Raw genomic sequence first — 25,088 nt, 5'->3', positions numbered from 1 at the left:
ACTGGCATTAATCCTGAGATTACTATCTTTGAAGGCTTGCTTTTTAACCTTTTTTCTGGCTCCCTAAAAATATGCTTCCTTTTGCCCATGTAGTTCATACCAAATGTGGACTGCAGCTTCTAGTTCTTTACTCTCTCCCTCAGGATATTTTGTAGCCATTTAGTGCCATCCTTGACTTGGCACCAGGAAGGAAACATAATATCCTCGAGTCATGTCTCTGACCACAGAAGCATCTGCCTCTTCCTCTAACTGTTGAGTTGCTTATCACTTTTGCTGCCACACTCTTCTTTCTCCTTTTCTGTGAAGCTAAGCCACGTGGTGTACCACACTCCCAGGTCTGACTGCACTCCCCCAAGGAACCATCACCCTCACCATTATCCAAAAGAGAATATCTATTACTGAGCCAGATTGACTTGAGATACCTGCTTGCTCAGGACTGCCTGCTTGCTCTTGTTAGTCTGACAATTTCACATTTCCTCTCTTTCTGTCAACACTTGCAGAAAGCTGCAGTGTGACTACCTCCCCAAAGAAGCTATATGAAGTCCTGGGTGACAAACAAGATGCTGGAAGAACTCAGCGGGTCAGACAGCATGTGTGGAGGGAAGTGGACATTCAGTGTTTCGGGTTGAAACCCTTTATCTGGACATCATGTTCAGATGGACGTCTCAACCAGAAACGTCGACTGTCCAGTTTTGTTTATTGCTTCAGATTCCACCATCTGCAGTGTCTCGTGTCTCCATGAAGTTCTCAGCCTTGCAATAGCTGCCGCAGTGGCTTCCACTCTAGCTATGAACCCTGGAGCTCAAACTGATGCTGTTTGAGATACTTCCTGCATATGTGGTTGTCTCTGTCACCAGGCTTCCCAAGTAACAGGATACATGTTCCACTCAGCTGAGCTGCTCTGCCATGCTTCACCTTTACAGGTAACGTACAGAGTAGAAACTTGCCAGAAAATACTTTCAACTACCTGCCTTCCACCAACATCATTTTTGAACTGAGGAATCACACTTCCAAGTCACGTTGAGTCATTCTCACCAACCCCATTCATTTCACCCTCACCCGTATCCATACTCAAAAGAACTACTGTGTCTAATTACACTATGTTTCAGGAAGATAGGATTTTATACACACAAGCACCACCAGCCGAGCCACCTCAGTTGGTTAAGTGGTGACCGATAGAAATAAGCTTCCCAAATAGTTATAATCTTAAAAGTAAATTAACCAGATAATACAAAAATCATATATGACACTAAAAACGTATGACGCCTATATGATTGTGGCCAGAAGTTCATATGCAATTCACTGGAGCCCAGTAACTGATGTAAATCACCAAAGGTCCAGGTAGGATCTAAAGTTTATCAACTAACAAGAAGTTTTGAATGTTAAAAAGCTGCCATATCTTTTACATTACAATAATGACTACATTTCAGAAAGTCGTCTTTGGCAGTAAAATGCTTTGAGAGATTCTGAGATGCTTAAAAACTGTTAAGGAAATGCACATCTTTCATTTTACTACTTCCATTTTTATTTTTATTTGCTAGTGTTGTTCAGACTAGTTGTATTTTTTTTAATCTGGAAATCCTAACCTTTCAAACAGATCTCCTGTGAGTGGCTTACAGATTCGTTACGATCAGTCAAGTAACAGTGTCTTGGAGAACTTGCCTCCAGTTGCATCCAGCATAGAACAACTATTGGAAAGGCAATGGAATGAAGGACAACAGTTTCTTTTTGAACAGGGCAGTCCAGGTGAAGGTACGTATTTATAAGTGCTTTCTTTGCTCAGTATTGTTATATCTCATATACAAAAAGTGTCTATTTGTATTTTCATGCTGTTAGAGACATTTTTATTCTTCAATTGTTGCTGTTTTCATAATTCTATCAATATTCTACATATATGTTTAAACAATAAATAATATAATTGTGGCCACTATTCTCCAAGGACCGTCACCAAGCACACCTAGTAGCTAGTTCATGTGGTAGTTTTATTTTAAATTCTAATGCTATTTCCAAGGTTTGTCAAAGCACCTGACTTCACCAGTAAGGTATTAACAATTTTTACAGATTGTGATCAAAGCGTGCCTTGACTTGTGATGTATGTGGAGCTTTCCACTTATAGGGTTGAATTAATTTTTCAAGATAGTTAAAATCCATCTGCGATTTAAAATTGTGTCTTTTCATTTAATAGATCATGAATTAGAGAAGCATAATGATCAGCTAATTCATGGTCTTTTCTGGTAATCGCATTATAAACCAAGTTATTTGCTTTTGGTTTGGGATATGGTAAAGTTCATGTATTTTAGTTGACTGAGGAAAGCATTTAGATCGTCTATCTCAATAGCATAACTACACTTGGTTTTCCCTGACTTGTTAGAAAAATTGTTAAATCACTTCAAAACTCATCTTGTCCATTCCTTGTTACTGCTTTAAAAGTTGCATTGATATAGAGGAAATCAGTGCCATGGAACTGTAAATCATTGTTGACAGATTTCTTAGAAGTGAACAGCAAGCATCATATTTTCAATGAATACAAAACGTTACCAAATTTTACTTGTGAATTCCGAGCTAAGTTGACCAATTTTTCATCTGCAAGTTGATGGTTGTCTCCTTATTTAAAGATTTGAGTTGTATGTGAACTTTCAGAGATTTCGATTTGCATTCATTTGAATATTATGCTATCAAAATATATATGATCCAAACAAAAAAGCAAAGAACAGTGCAGTAGCTATATTATTACTGAAATAAGATGTACAAATTTACCTCCATTCAGTTTTCTCTTGGTATATATTTATTTACTCTCCCTTAATTTTAACCTGGTTTTGATTTTTTTAACTAAAGTCTACAAGAAGTTAAAAATGATAGAATGAATATGAATTTACACTTTATAAAAATGATTTGTGTTTAGAAAAATATTAAGAGAAATCTGAATGCAATATCAATATTATTGTAAATGGGATTAAAATAACCCTATCTTGAGTTGATTCACATAACACCAGCTTAATGGGACTGATGATTTCACTGTGTACAGTGAAGTCTTTTAATGGATTTGTATACTGTTATCCAATTTTCTGTTTTTTGCACATTAATTGTATTGTTTGTTCCTTTCAAAATAAATACCCAGTTCGATTTTAAAAGATGTTATAGTCATTAATGGCAGTGTTGTAAAATATTTCATATTCCAACAATTCTGTAAAGTTAAAGGGTGACAAACATTTTTAATATACTGACGTACCACCTTGGGTGACTATACTGACACAATATTCCTTTGTTAACAATTCACCAACCAAAGGAAGCAATGTATGATTATTTACATGCCCATCCCCCTCAAAACTTTCCATAATCTTATAATTCTTTATTAGATCCCCTAATCTTACCTGTTCCAGTTAAAGGCTTCATTTTTTTCAGGGAGACTTTCTCTGTAGTTATTTCCTGGTGCAACTCTAATATATCCTGCCCATATCTCTGATACCTTCCATGTAATGAGTGCCAAAAAAGCATACAAACCTCCAGTGACTTGGACAATTTTAAAGTCAATTCTTTGCTTTTGTATTTGGTACACCATAATATATAATCAGAAGTCTCTTTTCAGCCTGCTTTCCCACCTTTAATATTCCATGTGCTTTTCTCTCTCTATTTACGGTGCTTTAAAGGATTTTTTCAGTTACTTCTATGCCTCCATTCATCTAATTTCCTTGAAATATGCAACTTTCTGTTTCTTTGCATTGAACTGATTCTTATTTAATTTACTGCTTGAAGTTTGTGATGTTGGTGCGATGAATTTGATTCTGTTATTCGTGATGGTTAATTTTTGTCTTGCAAATAGTTATGGGAATGTTGAAATCTCTGCATCAACTTCAAGTTGAGAATCGGCAGCTGGAGGAGCAAATTAAGAGTTTGACAGCTAAGAAGGAACGCCTCCAACTTCTAAATGCTCAGCTCTCGGTACCTTTTCCAGTTGTGAGTTCGAATACCAGTTTAACAACTCAAATCCACCCATTCACAGTACAAGCTGGTTAGTGATATTCTGCTTTGCATGCTTATTTTTTTAATTATTTCAAAATATTTTATCACTATAATCAGTTCGATTTAATGTTTGAAATTATAAATTTTATCTTGGTGTTCAATTTTGCTGTGTTCTCTTATAGTCCACAACACAACATCCTTGAACAGCAGTAAAGGTCCTCATCTGAGCAACAGTTTTCTGCCTGAAAGCTCACATCCAATGTCAAACCAGGTGTACATCTTATTTATGAATTTTGCATAGTATTTGAGAATTATTTTATTAATTTATTTATTTGTGTCACTTCTCAGTAGACTGTATTTTTGTTAATGCCTAGCATAAGAGCAGGAAAGACCACTTCACGTGCAAGTCATTGACTAGGCAATTCTCGATTGCTTGTTTCTCAGCTCCAGTCCTATTTCTCTTTGTGTCAGACTTGAGGTGGGTGTTGGCGGATGCTGAGAAAATCTTGTCAACCCCAATCCTACTTGTTTCTTTTTCTCTGGACCTCATTAATTACGGGCTCCATTTGTCTTTGATAGCTATGTTCCACATTTCCTTTGTCTTCCATCCTAAAATGTGCACCCTAATATCTGAAAACTAAATGCAAAATTGAGTTAACCATTTCAATAATACAAGCAATTTCAACAATACCATGCCTCCCTCTATACATCTATTTTCTTCCACCAGGATCATCACTGTTATTTTCAACACTTCCACTGCTAAAAATAAATACTGCTTTGTTACATACTCTAGTTTTCCAGCACCCTCCTTCCATCCATCACAAATACAATTCTTCCAAAACTTAGCCTGCTGAATCCATAATCGCCAATCCCTGCAGTGCTGCAGATTTTGGTCCTCTATCCCAACCCAGGCTGATTTCTTCTGAACCTTACATCTTTTGCAATGAATCCCAATCTCCATCCATCTTCAGCAAGTTTGGCAATAAAACTGGCTTTATTCCCATAGACACTAATTTCAAAGCTGTAATCGCAATCTTCTCAATTGGTTTACCCTCTATTCATTAATCACCCTACAGACAGTCCTATATCCTATGTATCCTAAAAAAGAATTTGAGTATTGTTATAACACAAAACACCTCTTATCTTTCTAATAACCTTCCTTCTGAAATCCTCTCACTCCACTTTTGACCCTGTCTACAGTCGTGAGAATGGTCAGGTAAGCTAGTAATGCGGTGGTAAAAATCATTCTTTTTGGCTAAGAACACTGCAGCTAGAATTTAATGTCAATACTGTACATGTCATTAAGTACTGTATGAACTCAAATCGGTTTCACCTACTCTAGCTCCTTTCTCAGTATCCAAACTATTTATTTCCATCGACTTCACTCTTGGTCAGCAAATGGTATTCTTGCTTTGGTTGTGTTCTCCATTTCTTAAGAACCAGTATCCCATCAATCATAAATACGGCTCTTCCAACATTCGTCATCAGAATCACCGATCACCCCATTGATTGGAAACAGCCATTGGATCCTGAGACTACAGTACACTGAATTCGGCTTTCTCGTAGTTCATTCATGGGCCTCACCCCATTATACTTGCTTTAAGTCTTGCATCCCAGCCCAGACCACTTAATCCTTGAATTCTAGTCCTCTGTGTATCACTCTGCTACCTCCTGATTATAATCAGAGCTTTTAGCCCTACTCTGGAACTGACCCTTTCATCCTACTTTTGTCAATGCTGTTCTGTTATCAAAACTACTTTTCAATGTGTGCACTCATTAGAAGAACTTCTTTGAGTTTAATATGCTGTGTAAAGGTTTATATCAATTTACTTACTGTCATATTAAGTTTCTATTCAAATAAGCTCTTTATTAAAGTCTAGTGTTCTCATTTTAGGACCGAACTTCCTGTGGACATAGTACTGGTAGTTCTTCTCTTGCCAGTCCAACCACTACTGGACAAAGTCCAGCTCTGCAAGGGGTTAACTGTATGTCAAGAGCACTGGCTAGTGGAATGCAGACGATGGCCTCCACCATGCCCACAGTGTCTTCAGTTGGTGCATTGATGGGAGCTTTACCAGGAAACCAGCTGGCAGTCAATGGATTTGTGGGTACTTTGAATGGAGTTGTACAGCCCCCAGTGTCAATAACACAAAACCCAAGTCCGCTGTCACATGCAACTGTACCACCGAATGTAACTTTTCCAATATCCACCAATCTAACTAACAGGTAACATCTTTAAAATGTTTTCATCTGACAATTTCAAAGCTGTAAATAAAAGCGGAAAATACTGGAAATGTTCAGCAGGTCGGGTAGTCTCCATGGAAAAAGAAACAAAGTTAATGTTTTAGCTTGATGGCCTTTTATCAGAACTAGAACTACTATAAAACTTCAACAAATCTGGCTTGCTCAGGACTTTGGTCCTGCCAGACTAGTACATTTTCTGAAATATTGCATGTTATTCCAATTAATATTCCAAACACTTAATTTGCTTTATTTTTATGGTGTTACACAATAGTATAATAAATTTTCCAACAAACCTGCTAAGTTTATAGAGAATCTGGTGAATCCCAAGAGGGCATGGAAATGCTTTGGTTAGTTTCAAGGGAGAACAGGAAACAAAGCGGGGTGAGTTTAAATGGAGTGTGGGAAACAGGGTCCCAGTGAGTTTAAAAGGAGTGTGGGAACTGATATCCCATTGCATTTAAAGAGTGTGTGGGAACTGGGGCCCCCAATGCATTTAAAGGGAGTGTGGGAGCTGGGGCCCTGGTGAGTTTAAAGTGAGTGTGGGAGACAGGGTCCTGGTAGGCCAGATACCAAACCATTGATTTCTGAATAATGGGAAAGTGGATTATTGGAGTTTTGCTATAGTTTTGGTTGTAACTAAAGGTCATTAACCTGAAACAGTAACACACATGCAGTCTGATCTACTGAATATATCTGCAGTTTTTTAAATTTAGATTTTCAGCATCTGCAGTGTTATTTGCTTTTCATTTTTGAGTTAATCTGATCAGTCTTGTGACTATTCAGTATTTTCCCAATTTTTATTGTAATATTTCTCATTTGGCCCATCAAATCATTGCATTCTCAGAGCATTTCCATGAGTTCCATTCCCCCATTTATTTCTCCAGTAACTTGTTCTCTACAAACTATTTGCTCAAGGAAAACATGATTTTTAAAACCAAGCAACCAATTATCAATGATATTTTAGAGAATAAAAAACTGAAGACAATTAGGTCTCTTCTGTAACTGAGAAAGACCAAAGTCATTTGTATACACAGTAAATGATCTCCAGTACTACTGCACAATAGGAATCCAGTCACATCAGTTGAGAGCAGAAGATAATTATATACAGTATACAGATACAATTACAATGTTTAAAATACATTTAGACAGGTACTTGAAAGGAATGGTATACGGGAATATGGGCCGAATGCGGGCAAGTGGGATTAGCATTGATAGGCATCACAGTCAGAAAGGGCCAGTTACTGTACTTTTTGTTTTTAAACTTGGCAACCCCTGTACATTTAGCTGGGGTGTTTCACAACCTTTAGTAAGTCATTCATTGGACTGGAGCACAGAAGGTAGCATAATGGAGGTTTTGCAGAAACCATAAGCCTGGTATGAATAACGTGAGCCACTTATGTATTTTCTCACAGGTTGCTCGTATCAGTACCCAAGTAATAACCTTTCCATAACAATCTCCATAACTTTGTAACAATCCTGGAAGATTGGTATTTACTGCTGACAGAAAGTTAAGGTCTTGTGGCTGCCCAAGGGGGCCACATTGGGAGCTGACTGGGTGCCCTGATGAGGGGGGGCATCAGTGTCCTGAACCAACTCGCTAGGTGACTTGTGAGGATTGAATAGACAATGACAGAATGATCTCCTAACAATTGGACCTCTCCACCTCCAGATGCAGAGTTGAGCTAGTTGGTAGACCCCTGGTCGTGGATGCCTGGTCCCTGCTGTCTTCACTCTGTGAAGTGACCTGTCTCCATTAGAGCAGGACACTGGTCACAATGAAGCATGCTTCTGCAGAAATGAGGCAACTTCCCATTTGCCATATCTCTGCTTGTGTAGGAATGCAACCTGTTCATGTGCTGAATCCCATGGCCCCTGTAGAACCATGAGATAGATGCTCATGAGTAGACTGCATGCAAGTGGCTTTTCTCTGCCACCGCACATCGTGCTCCTGGTGGCGTGTCAGTGTTTCTACCAAGCTTCAAGCTGCTATCATGCAATGGCTACCAGGCCTCTAGCTACTACATGAAAAGTCTGTGTGTAGAAGCTTCTAGACGTCATGTGGCCTCCATCTGTGTCTCCACAGCAGCTGTCACCTGCACCAAAAGTGATTGTCATCTATACTCAGCAAAGAAGTACACACAACATCCAGAGTCAAGGTCAAAGTCTCCTGATTCTTGATAATCTGCTGTGAGAATTTGGAGAGGGGACCCCTACATTGGTCTTGTCATCTCCTGCATATAGTGAGGCAAACCTGACAGCCCACAAACCATCTCCATGTGTATCTGCATCAGAATTGGCATGAGAGCATCCTTTAGGGCAGTACAGATGTGTGGACCTACCCTCCAGTGAGCTCCCACGTTAGTTTCCCTCTGATTTGTGCCAGACTGCCGCCTTCATGTCCAGTGTATCTTCTGCCCTGGTCTGCTGATTTCTCATGTGCTGATCTTCGAAGTTGTGTTCTGTGTTGTCACGTAGAATGATGTACATCATCACCGATCCCCTCTTCTTCCTCCTTTTTCTCCTTCTCTGGGAAAGTGGTAAACGTGTGTCCTATCCCTCTACGTTGAAAGTCAAAACAGAAGGTATTTTCTTCTGTAAGCTGCGATTAAAAATACTTTTATGACGATAGAACACAGATGATAGTAATGGTTTCTAGATTGAATCAAAAGGAATGAAGTGATCACAGTGAAACATTGCTAGCACCTGACAGTTTGGATATTTTCTTCACTCATCAGGTGGTTTGGGGCTTGGTGGCCTTGCTGCTTCTGAAGTTCATGATGTGGTGCACATGAAAGCCCCTTCCCAATGGGTTGTCCTATCCTGTTTCTCGCTGTCTTTGTCTCAGTGGAGAAGATGAAAGACAGTGATTGATTAATTTGTAATCATCACTTTAGAGACTTGACCATTGTGGGGGTTGTAGGGAGCTAGAATGGCAGTAGTGGAGTGAGGGCGGAATACGTGGATGGAGTCAGAAGTGGTGGGATTAATAATTTGTGTATGTGACTGGGTGTCAGAATGAAAGACCTGTATTTCTGTTGGTCTAGATCTTACTTTGACATAAGTGGTGATGTCATGACATTTCTTGCAGTGTCATAAAATATAATAAAGAGATTCTCGCTCCTTGTCAATTCTCTACTCCAGTCAAGGTTCAATGGTGGTCCTGGTGGGTTTTATATTTACCCCCCATCTCCAGCACACAGAATATCTCTCCTGCCACCTTTCTTCTGGTCCAGGATGTCTGTATTCCTTTTAGAAGCCTTCGTGTAGCTGCCCTCTCTTCTGCAGTCTCTCCCTGTTGCTCTCTACCATGGAAGCCATAAATATGTGTTGCCTCAGTCTGGCTGCCATGGGGAGTGTGCCTTTAGGGTTGTCACCCCTTTTGTCATTGCACAGCAAAGGGTTTCTAGCAGTTCTACATTGTGTGATTCTATAGGTCCCATTTTAGTACGGTTCCGTGTATAAGCCATCATTAAGTGTTTCTGGAGCATTTTTGATCAGTTTCACTTTTTCTTTGCAGGAGATGAGGTTGAGTATTGGCATGCAAAAAGGGGTGAAATCCAATTTCTTGGCAGTTACCTTGGGAGTGAACAAGATGATGTTGGAATAGTGTGAAGTTTAGTTGCTTTCTTCAAACTACCATCCAGTGGCTAGATTGTGCAATTGCACAGTAAATTCCTATATTAGACTGTGACTGGCATACGTGCATGCAACTGGAATATAAGATGTTAAATTGTAGCACAAAACTTTTCACTGGTTTTGAAACAGCTATGCATTGGGCTCTTGTTTGACTGCTTATTGCATTAAATGAAACAAATCATTTTTAATCCATTAGACTTGGTTCTTTGCACCACTTATTGTTCAGCAGCTCATGCTTTGGCAGATTGGCTATGTGATATTTTAATGCTTGAGATGTAGAAATTTTAAGAGTTACTTAAGGGCTGGTTTCTACTAAAGTGTAACTTAGAAATTATTATAAGCTATGATGTATTGAGTGCACAGTATCTGAAGGTCACACACTCTTTTATCATTAATAACTACATCGTGAGCAATCCTTGGCATTTCATTTACGTGGAGAGTGTGGAAAAACTTGGTCAAACCTACCCAAACTGCTTAAGCAATCCAGTGTACTTGGGTAAGAATACAAAACCATAATATTGTTTAAATGGAAAAACATTAGAGGATGATATACGATAGGACCTGGGTGTCCTTGTGCATTAGACAGATTAGTGTAGCTAGTTATTTGTAAGGCAAATGGAGTGCTGGCCTTTATTGCAAGGAGTATGGAGTGCAAAAGTCGGTAAGTCTTGCTGCAGGATGTTGAGGAGACCACACCGAGAATGCTTTGTCCAATTTTGGTTCCTTAGTCAAGGAGTGATATACTTGAATCAGAGCAAGTTCAGAGAAGATTCACTAGGTTAATTCCTGGAAGACTGAGTTGTCTTTTGAGGAATGATTGATCAAATTGGTCCCTTGCTCACTGAAGTGTTTGGACTGGCCACCTCTTGTAGTTCCTTGCTGCAAAGAGTGCTGACCCTGACCACTTCCTCATAATTTTTTTTTCAAACACATTTTCTTTGATAGACCAACTTCTCAACCCTCACTGTCCTCAGGCGTTTGTATTCTGTTCTTTGCAGACCTACACTTGCTCTCAGTTCCCCAACAAATTCAATTCAAAATCTTGGTTCTGTTTTCTCAAACCTTTTTACCAAACTCCTTTGACATTGCAGTTTTCTCTATAGCTTCCTAACATCTATTCTGAAAAAGGTTTCTCCCTTGTTAGTTTACCGTTTTTCTTTTAATCCTATGTAAAAGGTTCTTATTCCTTACTGAAGCCAATAACCAAGATGTCCTCAGCTTTCCCAACTATTTTAAACTAATATCTGTTCTTCAGATCTCAGTGGCATGCAGGTTTTCTTATTGGGGGAGGAAAACAGCTGATCAATGACATACCTTGAGATGACTATTCAAGCAGGTATCACTAGATTTTTATCTTTCTAATTCCCCAAAACATTGATATTGACAGAGGAAGTGGGTTGGGAATTGAAAACTATGACCTCCAGCTTCACTATTAACTTGGAAAATTGAGCCATTGTATGCTAGAACATGGCAAAAACTGACTGCAAATGGCTTATTTCCATTACTTCCAGACAATCCTGACCCACTGCAATTCCCCTACTGCCATAACAGGTCTACAGCAGATGCCATCTGCCTGGCCCTACACTCTGGAGCATCTAGACAGTAAAGACACCTATCATAGATGATTGTTTATTAACTACAGCTCTGCCTTCAGTACTATAATTCCAAGCAAACTCATCTCCAAACTCCTAAACCTGGAACTCAACACCTCCCTTTGAAACAGGATCCTTGACTTCCTGACCAACAGACCACAATAGGTAAGGATAGGCAGCAACACCTCCGCCATGATTATTCTCAACACTGGCGCTCACAAGGCTGCATCCTCAGCCCCCTACTTTACTCCCTATACACCCATGATTGCATGGCCAGATTCTGCTCTAACTCCACTTACAAGTTTGCAGATGATACCACCTTAGTGGGCCGTAGCTCAAATAACAATGAGTCAGAGTACAGAAAGGAGATAGAGAGTTTAGTGACATGGTGTCAGGACAACAACCTTTCCCTCAATGTCAGCAAAACAAAAGAGCTGGTCACTGACTTCAGGAAGGTCAGTGATGCACACACTCTTGTTTACATTAATGGTGCTGAGGTCAGGAGGGTTGAGAGCTTCTCCTGGGAGTGAACATCACCAATAGCCTGTTCTGGTCCAACCACATAGACACCATGGCCAAAAAATGCTCACCAGTGCCTCTACTTCCTCAGGAGACTCAAGAAATTTGGCATGCCCCCTTTCGCCCTCACCAATTTTTATCGATGCACCATAGAAAGCATTCTATATGAATGCATCATGTCTTGGTATGGCAGTGCTCTGCCCATGACCGCAAGAAACTGCAGAGAGTTGTGGACACAGCTCAGCACATCACAGAAACCAGGCTCCCCTCCATGGACTCTGTCTAGAGATCTTGCTGTCTTGGTAAAGCAGCTAGCATAATCAAAGATCCCACTCACCCCAGACATTCTTCTTTCCCTCCCACTGGGCTGAAGATACAAAAGCCTGAAAGCACGTACCACCAGGCTCAAGGACAGCTTCTATCCCAATGTTATAAGACTATTGAAATGGTTCCCTAGTATGATGAGATGGACTCTTGACCTCACAATCTACCTCATTGTGACCTTGCACCTTACTGTCTGCATGCACTGCACTTTCTCTGTACTGTAACACTTTATTCTGCACTCTGTTATTGTTTTTACCTTGCACTGTTGTAATGAATTGATCTGTATAGACGGTATGCAAGACAAGTTTTTTGCTGTACCTCAGTATGTGTGACAGTAATAAACCAATTTACCAGTTTATTCATTATACTTTACCAATTAATGAAATCTAAAATTATCAGAAAAAAAGAAACTGAATGCTGGAAACATGAGATACCAGCTACCCAGTTTGCCTGTATTGCCAAACTACCAAATTTGAATTTTATAAACAAACTAGTCTTTAGGTTCAACACTGATTATTGAGATCTTCTGCTGTTCCCACACATGATATGTTATCACAGAGCAAGATCCATTCATTTCAAGAGCCATCATAAAAGTCATTGTACAATGTATGTGAGTGGGTTAGGGCTTTACTAATACTTACCAAATATTGTAAGAAGACAACGTTGTAAATCTTTCAGATTTCCAAAAGAACCCAAATAACTAGCTTACAAAGGCATGAGTTAAGAATTGGAGAAAAAAAACTGCAGATATTGGAAATCTGAAACACAAATAGAAAAATCTGGAAGCACAAAGCAGGTCAAGCAGCATCTTGTAGAGAAGACCAGATTATGGCCCCCAAATCCAAACATTAAATTGGACAAAGTTCAAATGAACTGCTGCTTCACCTGGAAGGACTGTTGGAGTGAACCAGGGTCATAGAGGCAATGGTCCCTTCAAAATTCTGAATAAGAATGTTTTGTTGCAGCAAAGTGTTGAATTTTATGAATCTGCACCTAATAAAAATGAGTGGTCTTGGTATTTCTATTTTAATGTGCATATGTCTTACATACAGTATTCTATTCTGCAAAATATTTTTGTTTTATAGCATGCCAGGACTGAGCTTACTTTCTGAGCAACAGAGACAACTGTTACTGCAACAACAACTTCAACAATTGTTACCGTCCCAGCAACTTACTCCAGTAAGACTATTCTTTTATCACATACAAAGTACATGAATAAGATGGCTTACTTGATTGATAGCTTGCTATGTACATTTATATCATAGAAAGAATTATAGATAATTTACAAAACAAGAGGAAGCCATTCAGCCAGTTTGGTCCATGCCAGTCAAGAAAGAGTTCCCCACCTAAACCCCTGTTAGCCCTGAAGGCCACTGCTCTCTAAGTATGCATTCAGTACTTAATTACAATGAAGGTATTGGCCTCTACCACCCCTTCTGGCACTGAATTTCACACCACTAACAGCATCCTGGTTTCCCCACTACTTGTTTTATCGATTAGTTAAATCTATCTCCCTCACCTTTAGCACCTCTAAGGCCAACAGATCATCCCCATTTAGTCCATCTATGCCCTTTGTGATTTTATGCATATTAATTGTCTCCCCTCTCCCTCCTCTGTTCCAAAGAAAATAGCCCAAGCCTATTCAACCTTCCCTGACAACAGGATAGTGTGGTGGTTTAGTTGCAACACCAGCAAGAGTATTACACCAGAGTTCTGAACAGTTGGAGGGTTATGTGTTTGAATCACACTATGGCAGCTGGGGGATTTAAAAAAAAATGAATACAATTAATGGTAAAAATGGAATTGCTGTTTCATTGCAAAAACCCATCTAGTTAACTAATGACCTTTAAATAAGAAAATCTGCTTAGTCTGACCTATGTGACTGCAAACTCACCAATGTGCTTGACCGTTAACTGCCACCTCAGTTCAGCAGTAATTAGCAATGTCCAGGTCCCATGAGGACATTTTTAAAGTTCCTACTCTGCACCTTCATTATGTACGTAATACCAAAGTTGCATTCTGATAATGTTGTCTACAGCTGGCAAATACAAAGCCTCAGTTAATAAAGCAAAGCATCCCCTATGCCGTTCTAATGACCTTGTCGACCTGTTACCTTTTAAGTCCCTCTACACCTCCATGTCTTTAAGGATCTGTGGATGTATACAGAAAGGTTTTTTCATTCTTCCACAGCTTTCATATTTATTTATATTCCCTTGCCTTGTTGCAACACCCCAAATGTCTTACCTCAGCCACTTTTGTTACCAACTGACCAGACCATCTGGATCTTATAGCAGCTTAAAGGTTTCCTCCTTACTATCAGTCACAGCGAATTTTTGTTTCATGTTCTTTACACTTAAGTTTAAATCATTAATATATACAGGTGTCCTCCTGTTAGCGGAGATTAGATTCCTGAAGAACTCCTTATGAAAAAATTCATACTGCAAGCAGTATAGTAAATGTGTAACTTTTGCAGGAGATACCATTTGCCGTGGATAACAAGAAAAAAGTCAGCTAGTCAATCTCCTCCCAGTAAAGATGCAATAAATCAAATGCAATCTGCTCTTGTTTCGACAAGCTGAAACATACAAACTGAACCTTGCAAGTCATTGGCTGTTGTTGCCAGACAGAAGAGCACAGGTGCTCAACAGTTTTTTCCCCATTTTGAAGAGCTTGTTTATTTCACAGATTCCTTCCCATTAACCCAATAACAAAGTCTGTTAAATCTTACTGTTGTTCATGGATCTGTGTTTGAAAGATGGTCTCCAAATGTGTTCTGTACCCTTCTTTGTTAAGTGATGAATCAAATGAAACCCTTTATTTTCTTGTAAAGATTTATTAAATTAATGATCGTTAACTGGGGTTGACCTGTATTGTTAAAAAAAACAAGGGACTAAGTATTGAGCCCTGTGGAATTCCACTGGTAAAACTTACTCACAAACACCTATTAACCAATACATGCAGAAAAGATTTACCAGGATGTTGCCTGGACTTGGGGGCCTGAGTTACAAAGAGTGGTTGTGTAGACTAGGACTTAATTCCCTGGAATGTAGGAGATTGAGGGGTGACCTGATAAGATCATGAGGGGCATAGGGTGAATGCACATGGTTTTTTCCCCCAGGGAGGGGGTGCTAAAAACAAGAGGGCATACATTTAAGATCAGAGGTGAGAGATTCAAAAGGGACATCAGGGGCAGTGTCTTCATGCATAGGGTGATGCATATCTGGAATTAGCTGACAGAAATAGTGGTTGAAGCAGGCACGTTAACAACATTCAAAAGCCATCTAGGTAAGTACATGGATAGGAGAGGTTTAGAGGGCTATGGGCCAAATGCAGGCAGATGGGACTAGCTCGCTAGGCAACACAGTCAGCATGGATGAGTTGGGCTGAAGGGTCTGTTTCCGTGCTGCATGACTATGATTTTGCTTCCTGATACTGAGATAGTTTTAGATCCAGTTTATTGCTCACTTGGATCCCATGGTCTTGAATAGTATACCATAAGGGACCTTGTCAAAAGCTATGCTATACTCCACATAGACCACATCAAACATGTTGCCCTCGTTGAAACCTTGTCCAAAAATGCAGTTCCTTTAATAAATCCACGCTGGTTATCCTTGATTAGGGTCTTTTTATTCTGGTGTTTCTTACACATTTGAACAATGTTAACTGCAAGGCGAGATGCATATTTACAAAGTACCACAAAGCTGGAACCATTTTCTTTTAATTTATCAGTCAGTGAATTGGAAGGAGGGTGGTGTGTACATCTGAGCTCAGCAGTCAATTATGCCGCAAACAAAGTCAATTTACTCAAAAGAGGAAACAATGTGATAGACTTGCAGCAACCCCTCTGAAATGCAGAGAATGCAGGATAGTTCCATCTAAATTGCATGCAGAAAATGAATATGAGTCACATGCAGCCACATTGCCAGACTTCATTGACAGGGAATTTCACACACTGGCTCAGAACAGCATTCTCATTACGTGCAGCCTCTTGTGTTTATGTATCATTTTTGCTGAGAGAGTGACATTAATCTTTTGATCTGTGCAATAATGTTGCAGTGCTTGGGTTCAGTACAATGCCACTGGAATATTACACCAGGTTTAACAGTAGCTGAGGGATCTTTTAGAGCTGCTGGATATATTCCCAAACTTGCATGCTGTTGACCAAAGTATTAAGAGAACATGGATGCTGCTGTCCATTCTATGTAAGCATTTTAAATGCTGGAGAAAAACTTGGTGGACCGACACAGCCATTATATATACACGTACAGCCATTTTTTAATTTTTTTATGTATATATTAGACACACACATATACATACATGGACTTTTTCCCCTCAGTGAACAGGTGGAGATCCATCCAAGCGGTGTAAGCATCTGCAATGGACCAAATACTGATTGTCAATATCTTCAAATTAGTTGTGATATCTAATCTAATTTCATATTGATTGTTCCACATTACACCATCAACATGCATTTATATAGATTAATTAATGTGGAAAGTATGATAAGAGACTTTAGAATAATGGTAACAGCACAGAAAGAGGCCATTAATAGCGACTCCATTTAAAAGCAATCTAGCTATTCCCACTACTATATTCCCCCCCCCCCCCCAACCCATTTTTTCAGATAGTTAACTATCTTCTTAAATGTTTCAATTCTGTATAGCTCCACTATTGCCCCTGCCATTGTGCCATTGTAGTCCAGATCCTAACCTTCGGCTGTGTAAAAAAAAACAACCTCCTTTTGATTCTTTTGGTAATCCCTTTCATTCTGTGTTCCCTCATCCTGATTCCTCTGCCACTCGGAACAGTCCCTTCTCTCTGTCTGAACCCTTCATGATTTTAAATACTTCTATCTGATGTGCCTCGAACATCCAAGAACAACAGCCTCAGCCTCTCCAGTCTATAAAATCCCTCATCCTTGAAGTCATCTGTTTAAATCTCTTCTGCGTACCCTCCAAAGCCTTAATACCTTTCCTAAAGTGTGGCTGCCAGAACTCCACACATGTAGCTAAGCCAGAGTTTTATGACTATCTTGTTCTTATTCTCCATACCTTGGTTTATAAACCCCAAACTACCTTCTTAATCTTCCCTTGAATCCAAGAAATAACCTTTCATCACACTATTTATTACACAGCCAAATTTTCTGTTTCTGTTCCTGCACCCCCTTTTAATTTTATGGTCTTCAGTCTTGATGATAAGCCTATAAAATGGCATCAAATACATCTTAGAAGTTTTTTTTCACACTGTATGAACATCATTTTATTTATCAACTTTCTCTGTTACCACTGCAAAATATTCAAACTTTATCAAACTGACTGCTTGTTCTGTCCCTGATTGTTGTTTCTAGAACTTTACTCACCACAGATTAAACTGACTGATTTTAGATACTCAGTTTATCCCCATGCCTTTTCTTTTGAACAATGGTTAATATTTGTAATCTGCAGACATAAGCCCTGAATCTAATAATGTGAAAAATTATGGCGTAGACCTCCACAACTTTCTCTCTTCCTTACATAGAACAGTCCAGCACAGGACACTCCCTTTGGCCCACGATGTTATTGCCAAACTAATTAAACCAACGACTCCTAATTAATCTAATCCCTCTTCCCCACACATTGACCATATCCCTCTCCTGCATATTCATGTGCTTGTCTAAGAGTCTCTTAAATGCTTCTTTGCTAACTGCCTTTACCACCACCCCTGGCAGTGCATTCCAGGTCCCCACTACTCTCTGTAAAAAAAAAATTGCCTCATACATCTCCTTTGTACTTACCCCCTCACACCTTAAATACATACTCTCTAGTACTAGATATTTCAATCTAGGAAAAAGGATACCGGCTGTCTATCTATGCCTTGCATAATTTTATAAACCTCTATCAAATCTCCCCTCAGCCTCTGCCGCTCCAGACAAAACAACCCCAGCTTGTCCAACCTTTCCTCTAGCACATGTCCTCTAAGCCAGGCAGCATCCTAGTAAACCTCTTCTGCACCCTCTCCAAAGCCACATCCTTCCTGTAATGAGGCAACGAAACTGAATGCAGTACTCTAAATGTGGCCTAACCAGAGTTTTATAATGCTGTAACATCCTGACTCTTGAACTCAATGTCTCAAGTAATGAAGGCAAGCATGCTTTGCGCCCTCTTTACCACCCTGTCACCCTGTGCGGTCACTTTTAGGGAGCCATGTACCTGGACCCCAAGATCCCTTTGTTCATCAGTGCTGTTAAGAATCCTGCCATTAACTGTGTACACTTCCTTTTTGTTGGATCTCCCAAAGTGCAACACCTCGCATTTGCCCGGATTAAACTCCATCTGCCACTTCTCCGCCCATATCTGCAACTGATCTATATCCGCTATGTCCTTTGGCAATCTTCTGTGCAATCCACAATGCCACCTATCTTTGTGTCATCTGCAAACTTACTGTCCCACCCCACCACATTTTCATTCAAATCCTCTTTATATATGACAAACAACAGAGGTCCCAGTACAGATCCCTGTGAAACACTGCTCGTCACAGACCTCCATCCAGAATAAGACCCATCTACCACTGCCCTCTGACTTCTATGGACAATACAATTTTGGATCCAGTCAGCCAAGTCACTCTGAATCCCATGAATCCTAATTTTCTTTGTCACCTCCTTGAAAAACTCAATCAGATTAGTTATTCCTGACCTGCCCTACACAAAGCCATGCTGACTGTCCTTAATTAGACTATACTTCTCCAAATGCTCATAAATCTTATTCCTTGGAATCCTCTCCATTAGTTTCCCTACCACTGACTGTATAGACTCAATAGCGGCACGGTAGCGTAGTGGTTAGCGCGACGCTATTACAGTGCCAGCGATCAGGGTTCGATTCCTGCTGTAAGGAGTTTTTACGTTCTCCCATGTCTGCGTGGGTTTCCTCCGGGTGCTCCGGTTTCCTCCCATATTGCAAAGACATACAGGTAGGTTAATTGGGTTTAAAAAATGGGCAGCACGGACTCGTTGGGCCGGAAGGGCCCATTACCATGCTGTAAATAAAATTTAAAATAATTTAAAATTTAAAAAAACTGTCTATAATTTCCAGAATTATCTCCATTTACCTTCTTGAACAATGGAACAACATTAGCTACCCACCAGTCCTCCAGCACCACAGCTGTGGCTAGCGAAGATACAGAGATCTTGGTCAAGGCCCCAACAATCTTGTTTCTCGCTTCTCTCAATAACCTGGGGTATATCTTATCAGGCCCAGAGGACTTATCCACCTTAATGTTTGTCAAGAGACTTAGCACTACCTCTTTCCTAATCTCAAAATGCCCTAGCATCTTAGCATGCTCCACTCTGATCTCACTAACCTCTACATCCTTCTCTGTAAATACTGATACAAAGTACTCAAATTAGGATCTCATCCACATCCTCTACCTCTAAGCACGTTCCCTCCTTAATCCTTAAGCAGTCCTACCTTCTCCTTAGCTATCCTCTTGCTCTTGAAGTATGTGTAGAATGCCTTTGGAATTCTCTTTAATCCTACTCGCCAAGGACTTTTCATGACCCCTTCCAGCTCTCCCAAGTCCCTTCTTGAGTTCCCTTCTGTGCCTTTCACAGTCCTCAAGCACCCTGTTCGATTCCAGCTTCCTAAACTTTATGCTTCCTCCTCCTCCTTGATTAAATTAACTCCCTCTCTCATCATTCAAGGTTCTGTACCTTGGCATCCTTTTTCCTTCCTTCCCTCTTACTGGAACAAACCAGTCCTGAACTTCCTTCAGTGGTTAGAAGGTATGCTGTCTGGATCAGGTGATTTATCCACTTTAACTCATACTCATAAAGTTATACAGGATAGATTTTGGCCCTTTTAGCCCACCATATTCATGCTGTGCTGACCTTTTTGGCCATATACCCTAATTCCATTTGCCCACATTTGGACTGTATTGTTTTATGCTTCGCCTATTTAAGTGTCTGTCTAAATGCCCTTCTAATATAGTAATTGTATCAGTTTCCACCACCTGCACTGGCAGCCTGCTTCAGATATCAACCACACTCTGTGTAAATTTTTTTAAAATGTACCTTTCAGATCCCCTTAATCTCCTACCTTTCACCTTAAGCCTGTGCCCTCTTGTTTTTGATAGCCCTATCATGGGAGCCCTATCTTTGCCTCTGATAAACTTACACAGTTCCATCAGATAAATACAGCTAGCTTTTCTACTGTCTCCCCTTTATCAATTTTAAGTGCATCCAGAACCTCACTCTTTACGGAGACGCTGGCAGCATCATCTTCCTTGATGTATACTGATGTAAAGTACTTGTTTAGTATCTCAGCCATGCCCTCTTCTTCCATGAGTTTTTGTTCTCTAATTGGCCCCATTTCTCTTAAACACTTGTTCATGTGACTCTCTGGATTCATTTTCTAATCAGATGGTCTTTTCACATGCTCTCTTTGCCTCTTCCTTTTCTACTTTTCCTCTGAACTTTCTATAATCAGCTTGATTTTGGCTTGGTATCAACAATCTGCAATCTGAAATGCTATTTTTTGTAACCACTTTATTATCATTTTGGTCATCATGGATCTCTGGCATTAATTTCTTTTCCCTCCTTCCTCATAGGAATGTATCTGGACTATAATTCAAACGTCTCTGTTTTAAAGGCCTTCCATTGTTTGGATGCAATTTTATCAGCTTTGATTCCACTTTACCTGAACCAGACCAGTTCTCACTCCATAAATGTTGGCCCTTCTCCAATTGATTATTTTCACCTGGAGAGATCTATACCCTTTTCCATTGCTATTCTAAATTTCACAAAAGTCTGATTGCTTTTTCCTAGATGTTCCGCTATTGGCACTTGCTCCATTTGGCCGGGCACATTTCTCAGAATCAAATCCACAAAGCTACCTTCCTTATTTAGCCAGAAATATACTGTTCAAGAAAGTTGTCCTGAACATACTTCTGAAACCCCCTCCCGCCTAACGCCTCCTAGTCTATATTTGGATAGTTGATTTATTCCATAACCACTACCCTCTGGTTTTTGCATATCCCTGAGGACTTGCTCCACAATATAGAATGGACCCAGTAGTATTAATGACATCTGTTGTTTTTTTTATATATAATTCTAAACAAATTCTGTCCTTGATCATTCCCAAACATCCTCTATCTAGCACTGCAGTATTCTCCTTAATCAATACTTTCGCTCTCTCTCCTTTCTTCCCTTCCTTATAGAGTCATACAGCAAGGAAACAGGCCTTTGGCCCAACTGGTCCATACTGGCCAAGATTCCCATCCAAGCTAATCCCATTTGCCCATGTTTGGCCCAGAGCCCATATCCCTCCAAACCTTTCCTATCCATGTATACGTCCAAGTGCCTTTTAAAATGTTGTTAATGTACCTGCCTCAACTACTTCCTCTGGCACCTCGTTCCATATACTGACCACCCTCTGGGTGAAAAAGTTGCCCCTCAGGTTCCTATTAAATCTCTCACCTTAAACCTATGCCCTCTGGTCCTTGATTCCCCAACCCTGGGGGGGAAAAAAAAAAGAGTATGTGCATTGACAATATCACTGCCCCTCATGATTTTATACACCTCTATAAGATCACCCCTCATTCTACTAAACTTCAATGAATTAAGTATCAACCTGGTTAATCTCTCTCTGTAACTCAGTTCCTCAAGTCCTGGCAACATCCTTGTAAATCTCCTCTACACTCTTTCCAGCTTAATGGCATCTTTCCCGAAGCAGGGTGACCAAAACAGAACACACCATTCCAAATGCAGCCTCACCAATGTCTTGTATGACTGCAACATAACAATAACATTCTATACTCAGTGCCCTGACTGATGAAGACCATCGTGCCAAAAACCTTCTTCACCACCCTGTCTACCTGTGACCTCACTTTCAGGGAACCATGTACTTGTATTCCTAGTTCTACAATTTTCCCCAGGGCCCTACTGTTCACTGTGAAAGTCCTACCCTCATTTGTCATCCCAAAATGCAACATCTTGCACTTATCCAAATTAAACTACATTTGCCATTCCTCAGCCAACTTACCCAGTTGATCAAGATCCCTCTAAATCCTGAATCTTTCCTGAACCCCTTACATCCTTTTAATTTAATTTAAAGTCTATTCCAATCTTTTTTAAGTTCCCTCTTATTGCCACAACATTGTAATGCCACAAGAGTAAGAGCACCTGCAGCTCATCACTCTTGTTTAACACACTTCCCAGGTTTACATTTATGTAAGTGCATCCGAGACCTCTTTATATTCTCTTTTAGTTTAGTTCTGTCCAGAAACCCATTTTTTTCTGATGCTATTTACTTCTCCCAGTCCTTAATGTGTACCTTTTTTTTTTATCCTTTGCAATGTTACCTTCCTGTGAACAACCTCCTGCCTAGCTTAATCCACCCGTAGCAGCAGTAGCAAACGGCCCTGTGAGGACATTGGTCCCAGCTTTGTTTAAGTGCGATTGGTAGGCCTGCAGTGGCCCCACCTCCCCCAGAACTGGTCCCAATGCTCCAAGAAACTAAACCTCCCTGCACCATCTTCACAGCCATTCATTTATCCTATTTCTATACTCCCTGATAAAGGGAGTAATCTAGAGATTGCTGCTTTTTGAGGTGCTAAAATCCACTTGCAGGAACTTCCACACCTGCACCCAATTCCAGAATTTCTGCAACTGCTCTGATATTCTTAATGAGTATGGAGTATAAAAGTAGGGATATTTTGATGTAACTAAACAGGATGCTGGTGTCACAGCATCTGTAGTACTGCCAATAGTTTTGGCCTACATTTCTAAGGAATGATTTGTTTACATTGGCAGTAGTACAAAGAAAGTTTACAAGGTTGATTCCTAGGAAGGAGGAGTTGACATAATGAAGAAAAGTTGAACAGGTTGGGCCTATGCTCATTGTATAGAAGAATGAGGGGTGATCTTATTAATACATACAAGGTTCTGAGGGGATTGGCAGGATGAATACTGAAAGGATATTTCACCCAGTTGGGATATCTACAATTAGGTGACATAATTTCAAACAAAGGGGTTGCTCATTTAAGACCCAGAAGAAAATTCTCCTTATTGCTGAGGGTTGTGAAACCCTGAAATTCTCTACCCCTTAGCACTGTGGAAGTGGAGTAATGAAATATGTTATAGGCAGAGATTGACACACATTTAAAACTATAAGGTAGTCAGGGGTAATGGTAGAGATCGGGAATGTGGTGTTGAGGGTAAGTTTGGATCTGCCTTGATCTTATTGAATAGCAGAGCCGGTGCAAAAGGCTGACTGGCCTACTCCTACTCCTTTTTCTTATGTTCTTGTATTCTTGCCAATCTGCAGCTCAATAATGACGTTACCTGATCTCTTACATTATTTTCGCCTGTTTGTTTTGATTCATGTACTTATAAATTAAACATTTAAGAGGATTTGTTGTTTTTTACTGTTAATTTGAAATGCACATTTTCTTATGCCTTTCTTTAAATTCAGGAACAACATCAGGCTCTGTTTTATCAGATAATGCAGCAACAGCACCACCAGCATCAGCATGAGCTGCAGCAGCTACAGATCACTGGGACAGCACACATTCCTATGAGTAACCTACTGGCAAGTGCCCAGACACAGCCACTTCACTCAGCTCCTCCTAACTCTTTCATATCCATTCATAGTGAAGCTTCCACACCAAAAGTTGCAGTAAGTTTAACATCTAGAAACAGCAATACATTTTTTAAACAATTGCAGTTCAGGACAAAAGCTATTTTATCTTTATAGATCTAACTGGATCATATTTCAAAGAAGTTGAAATTGAACACAATCTAATTTTAAATGAAATTTGTTTCAAATGCATGTTCCTGCATTTAATTTAATGCAAATTCTTTAAAAATTTAATATTTTTGAAATATAAAGACGTTAAGGTACAGAATATCTTAAAATAACATTGATTATTTGCAAAAGTAAAGGAATTTTGGAAACTGAGGTGAAAGTTAAGTTGTGTGGAATCATTTTAACATACCTTCTCCTTTCTTTCCAGAGGCTCAATGAAAAAGGTAGCCCTGTCACACAAGAGAAAAGTTGACACAGGACTTTCAAATTCCAGAATGTGTGTTGTGTTGTAGCAGCTCAACCAGCTGCATAATGGATGAATCTTACTGTGTCTCGTGGGAATAATTGTGGCAAATACACTGGTCGTCACTCCCATTTGAACATATAACCAAAATAAACTTCCATAAGCCATTCCTAAATTGTCACATGTGGTTTACTAGTTTTGCAGCTTGATTGCACTAACATAAAACTTAGCAACATTTGGCATTGAGGAATCTGAAAAATAAATTCATTATCAACTTCATCAGTAAAACATGAATCAATCAGATTTTATGCTTGTATTGGCATGTTTTGATGCCAATGTAATTATGATTTTTAAATGCAGAATTAAATCTTTTAAATGGCAAATGCAAGTTACATTGCAAAAAAAAGTGACACAGTGATTATTCCTGGTCCTGCTGATGTGATGGACAAGTCTTGGGATTTGCATTACCCGAGCTTTACGTTGCATGTATTTTGTGTTGTGCTCTGTCCCTTTGCTGTGAATGTTTCCAGGACCACTTCAAGGATGGGTACTCAGTTGTGGTGCAATAGGCTTCTGAGATTTTTGGTCGCTGGGGAACCAGACCACTCTATAAAAGAGGAAGAAATGGATTAGCCTGCTGCTGGGCAAGGTTTCTTTGAGAGATGTGTTGGCTGTCAGCCTAACCAAGTGCCTGTTGCGAAGTCCATTGTGAAATAGCTCTGGACAGCTGAGTATGCACTCAATCACAATTCCTGTTACAGCAGCAGGAATTTTCCTTCTTGGAAGGAATTC

The 25,088-nt window shown here is 39.8% G+C and overlaps 1 protein-coding gene across 4 annotated transcripts in view; it reads left to right on the top strand.

Moving 5' to 3' along the window:
* mllt10 (MLLT10 histone lysine methyltransferase DOT1L cofactor) overlaps window positions 1-24,465 on the top strand; it is a 207,394-nt gene extending 182,929 nt beyond the window's left edge. For 3 of the 4 annotated variants that reach the window (XM_052016276.1, XM_052016275.1, XM_052016278.1), the window contains 7 exons: window positions 1,598-1,752; window positions 3,821-4,009; window positions 4,143-4,231; window positions 5,855-6,186; window positions 13,361-13,454; window positions 23,720-23,923; window positions 24,261-24,465. In XM_052016276.1, coding sequence (XP_051872236.1) covers window positions 1,598-1,752; window positions 3,821-4,009; window positions 4,143-4,231; window positions 5,855-6,186; window positions 13,361-13,454; window positions 23,720-23,923; window positions 24,261-24,305 — 1,108 coding nt within the window. In that variant the 3' untranslated portion in view covers window positions 24,306-24,465. The remainder of the gene's footprint in view (window positions 1-1,597; window positions 1,753-3,820; window positions 4,010-4,142; window positions 4,232-5,854; window positions 6,187-13,360; window positions 13,455-23,719; window positions 23,924-24,260) is intronic. The other variant, XM_052016277.1, reaches the window with a different exon arrangement.
* Window positions 24,466-25,088: the final 623 nt, after the last annotated feature.

Source organism: Pristis pectinata, chromosome 5, assembly GCF_009764475.1.
Source record: "Pristis pectinata isolate sPriPec2 chromosome 5, sPriPec2.1.pri, whole genome shotgun sequence".
Taxonomy (NCBI): Eukaryota; Metazoa; Chordata; class Chondrichthyes; order Rhinopristiformes; family Pristidae; genus Pristis; species Pristis pectinata.
The sequence above is the reverse complement of the archived record's forward strand: the minus strand, read 5'-3'. Positions and strand labels throughout refer to the sequence as shown.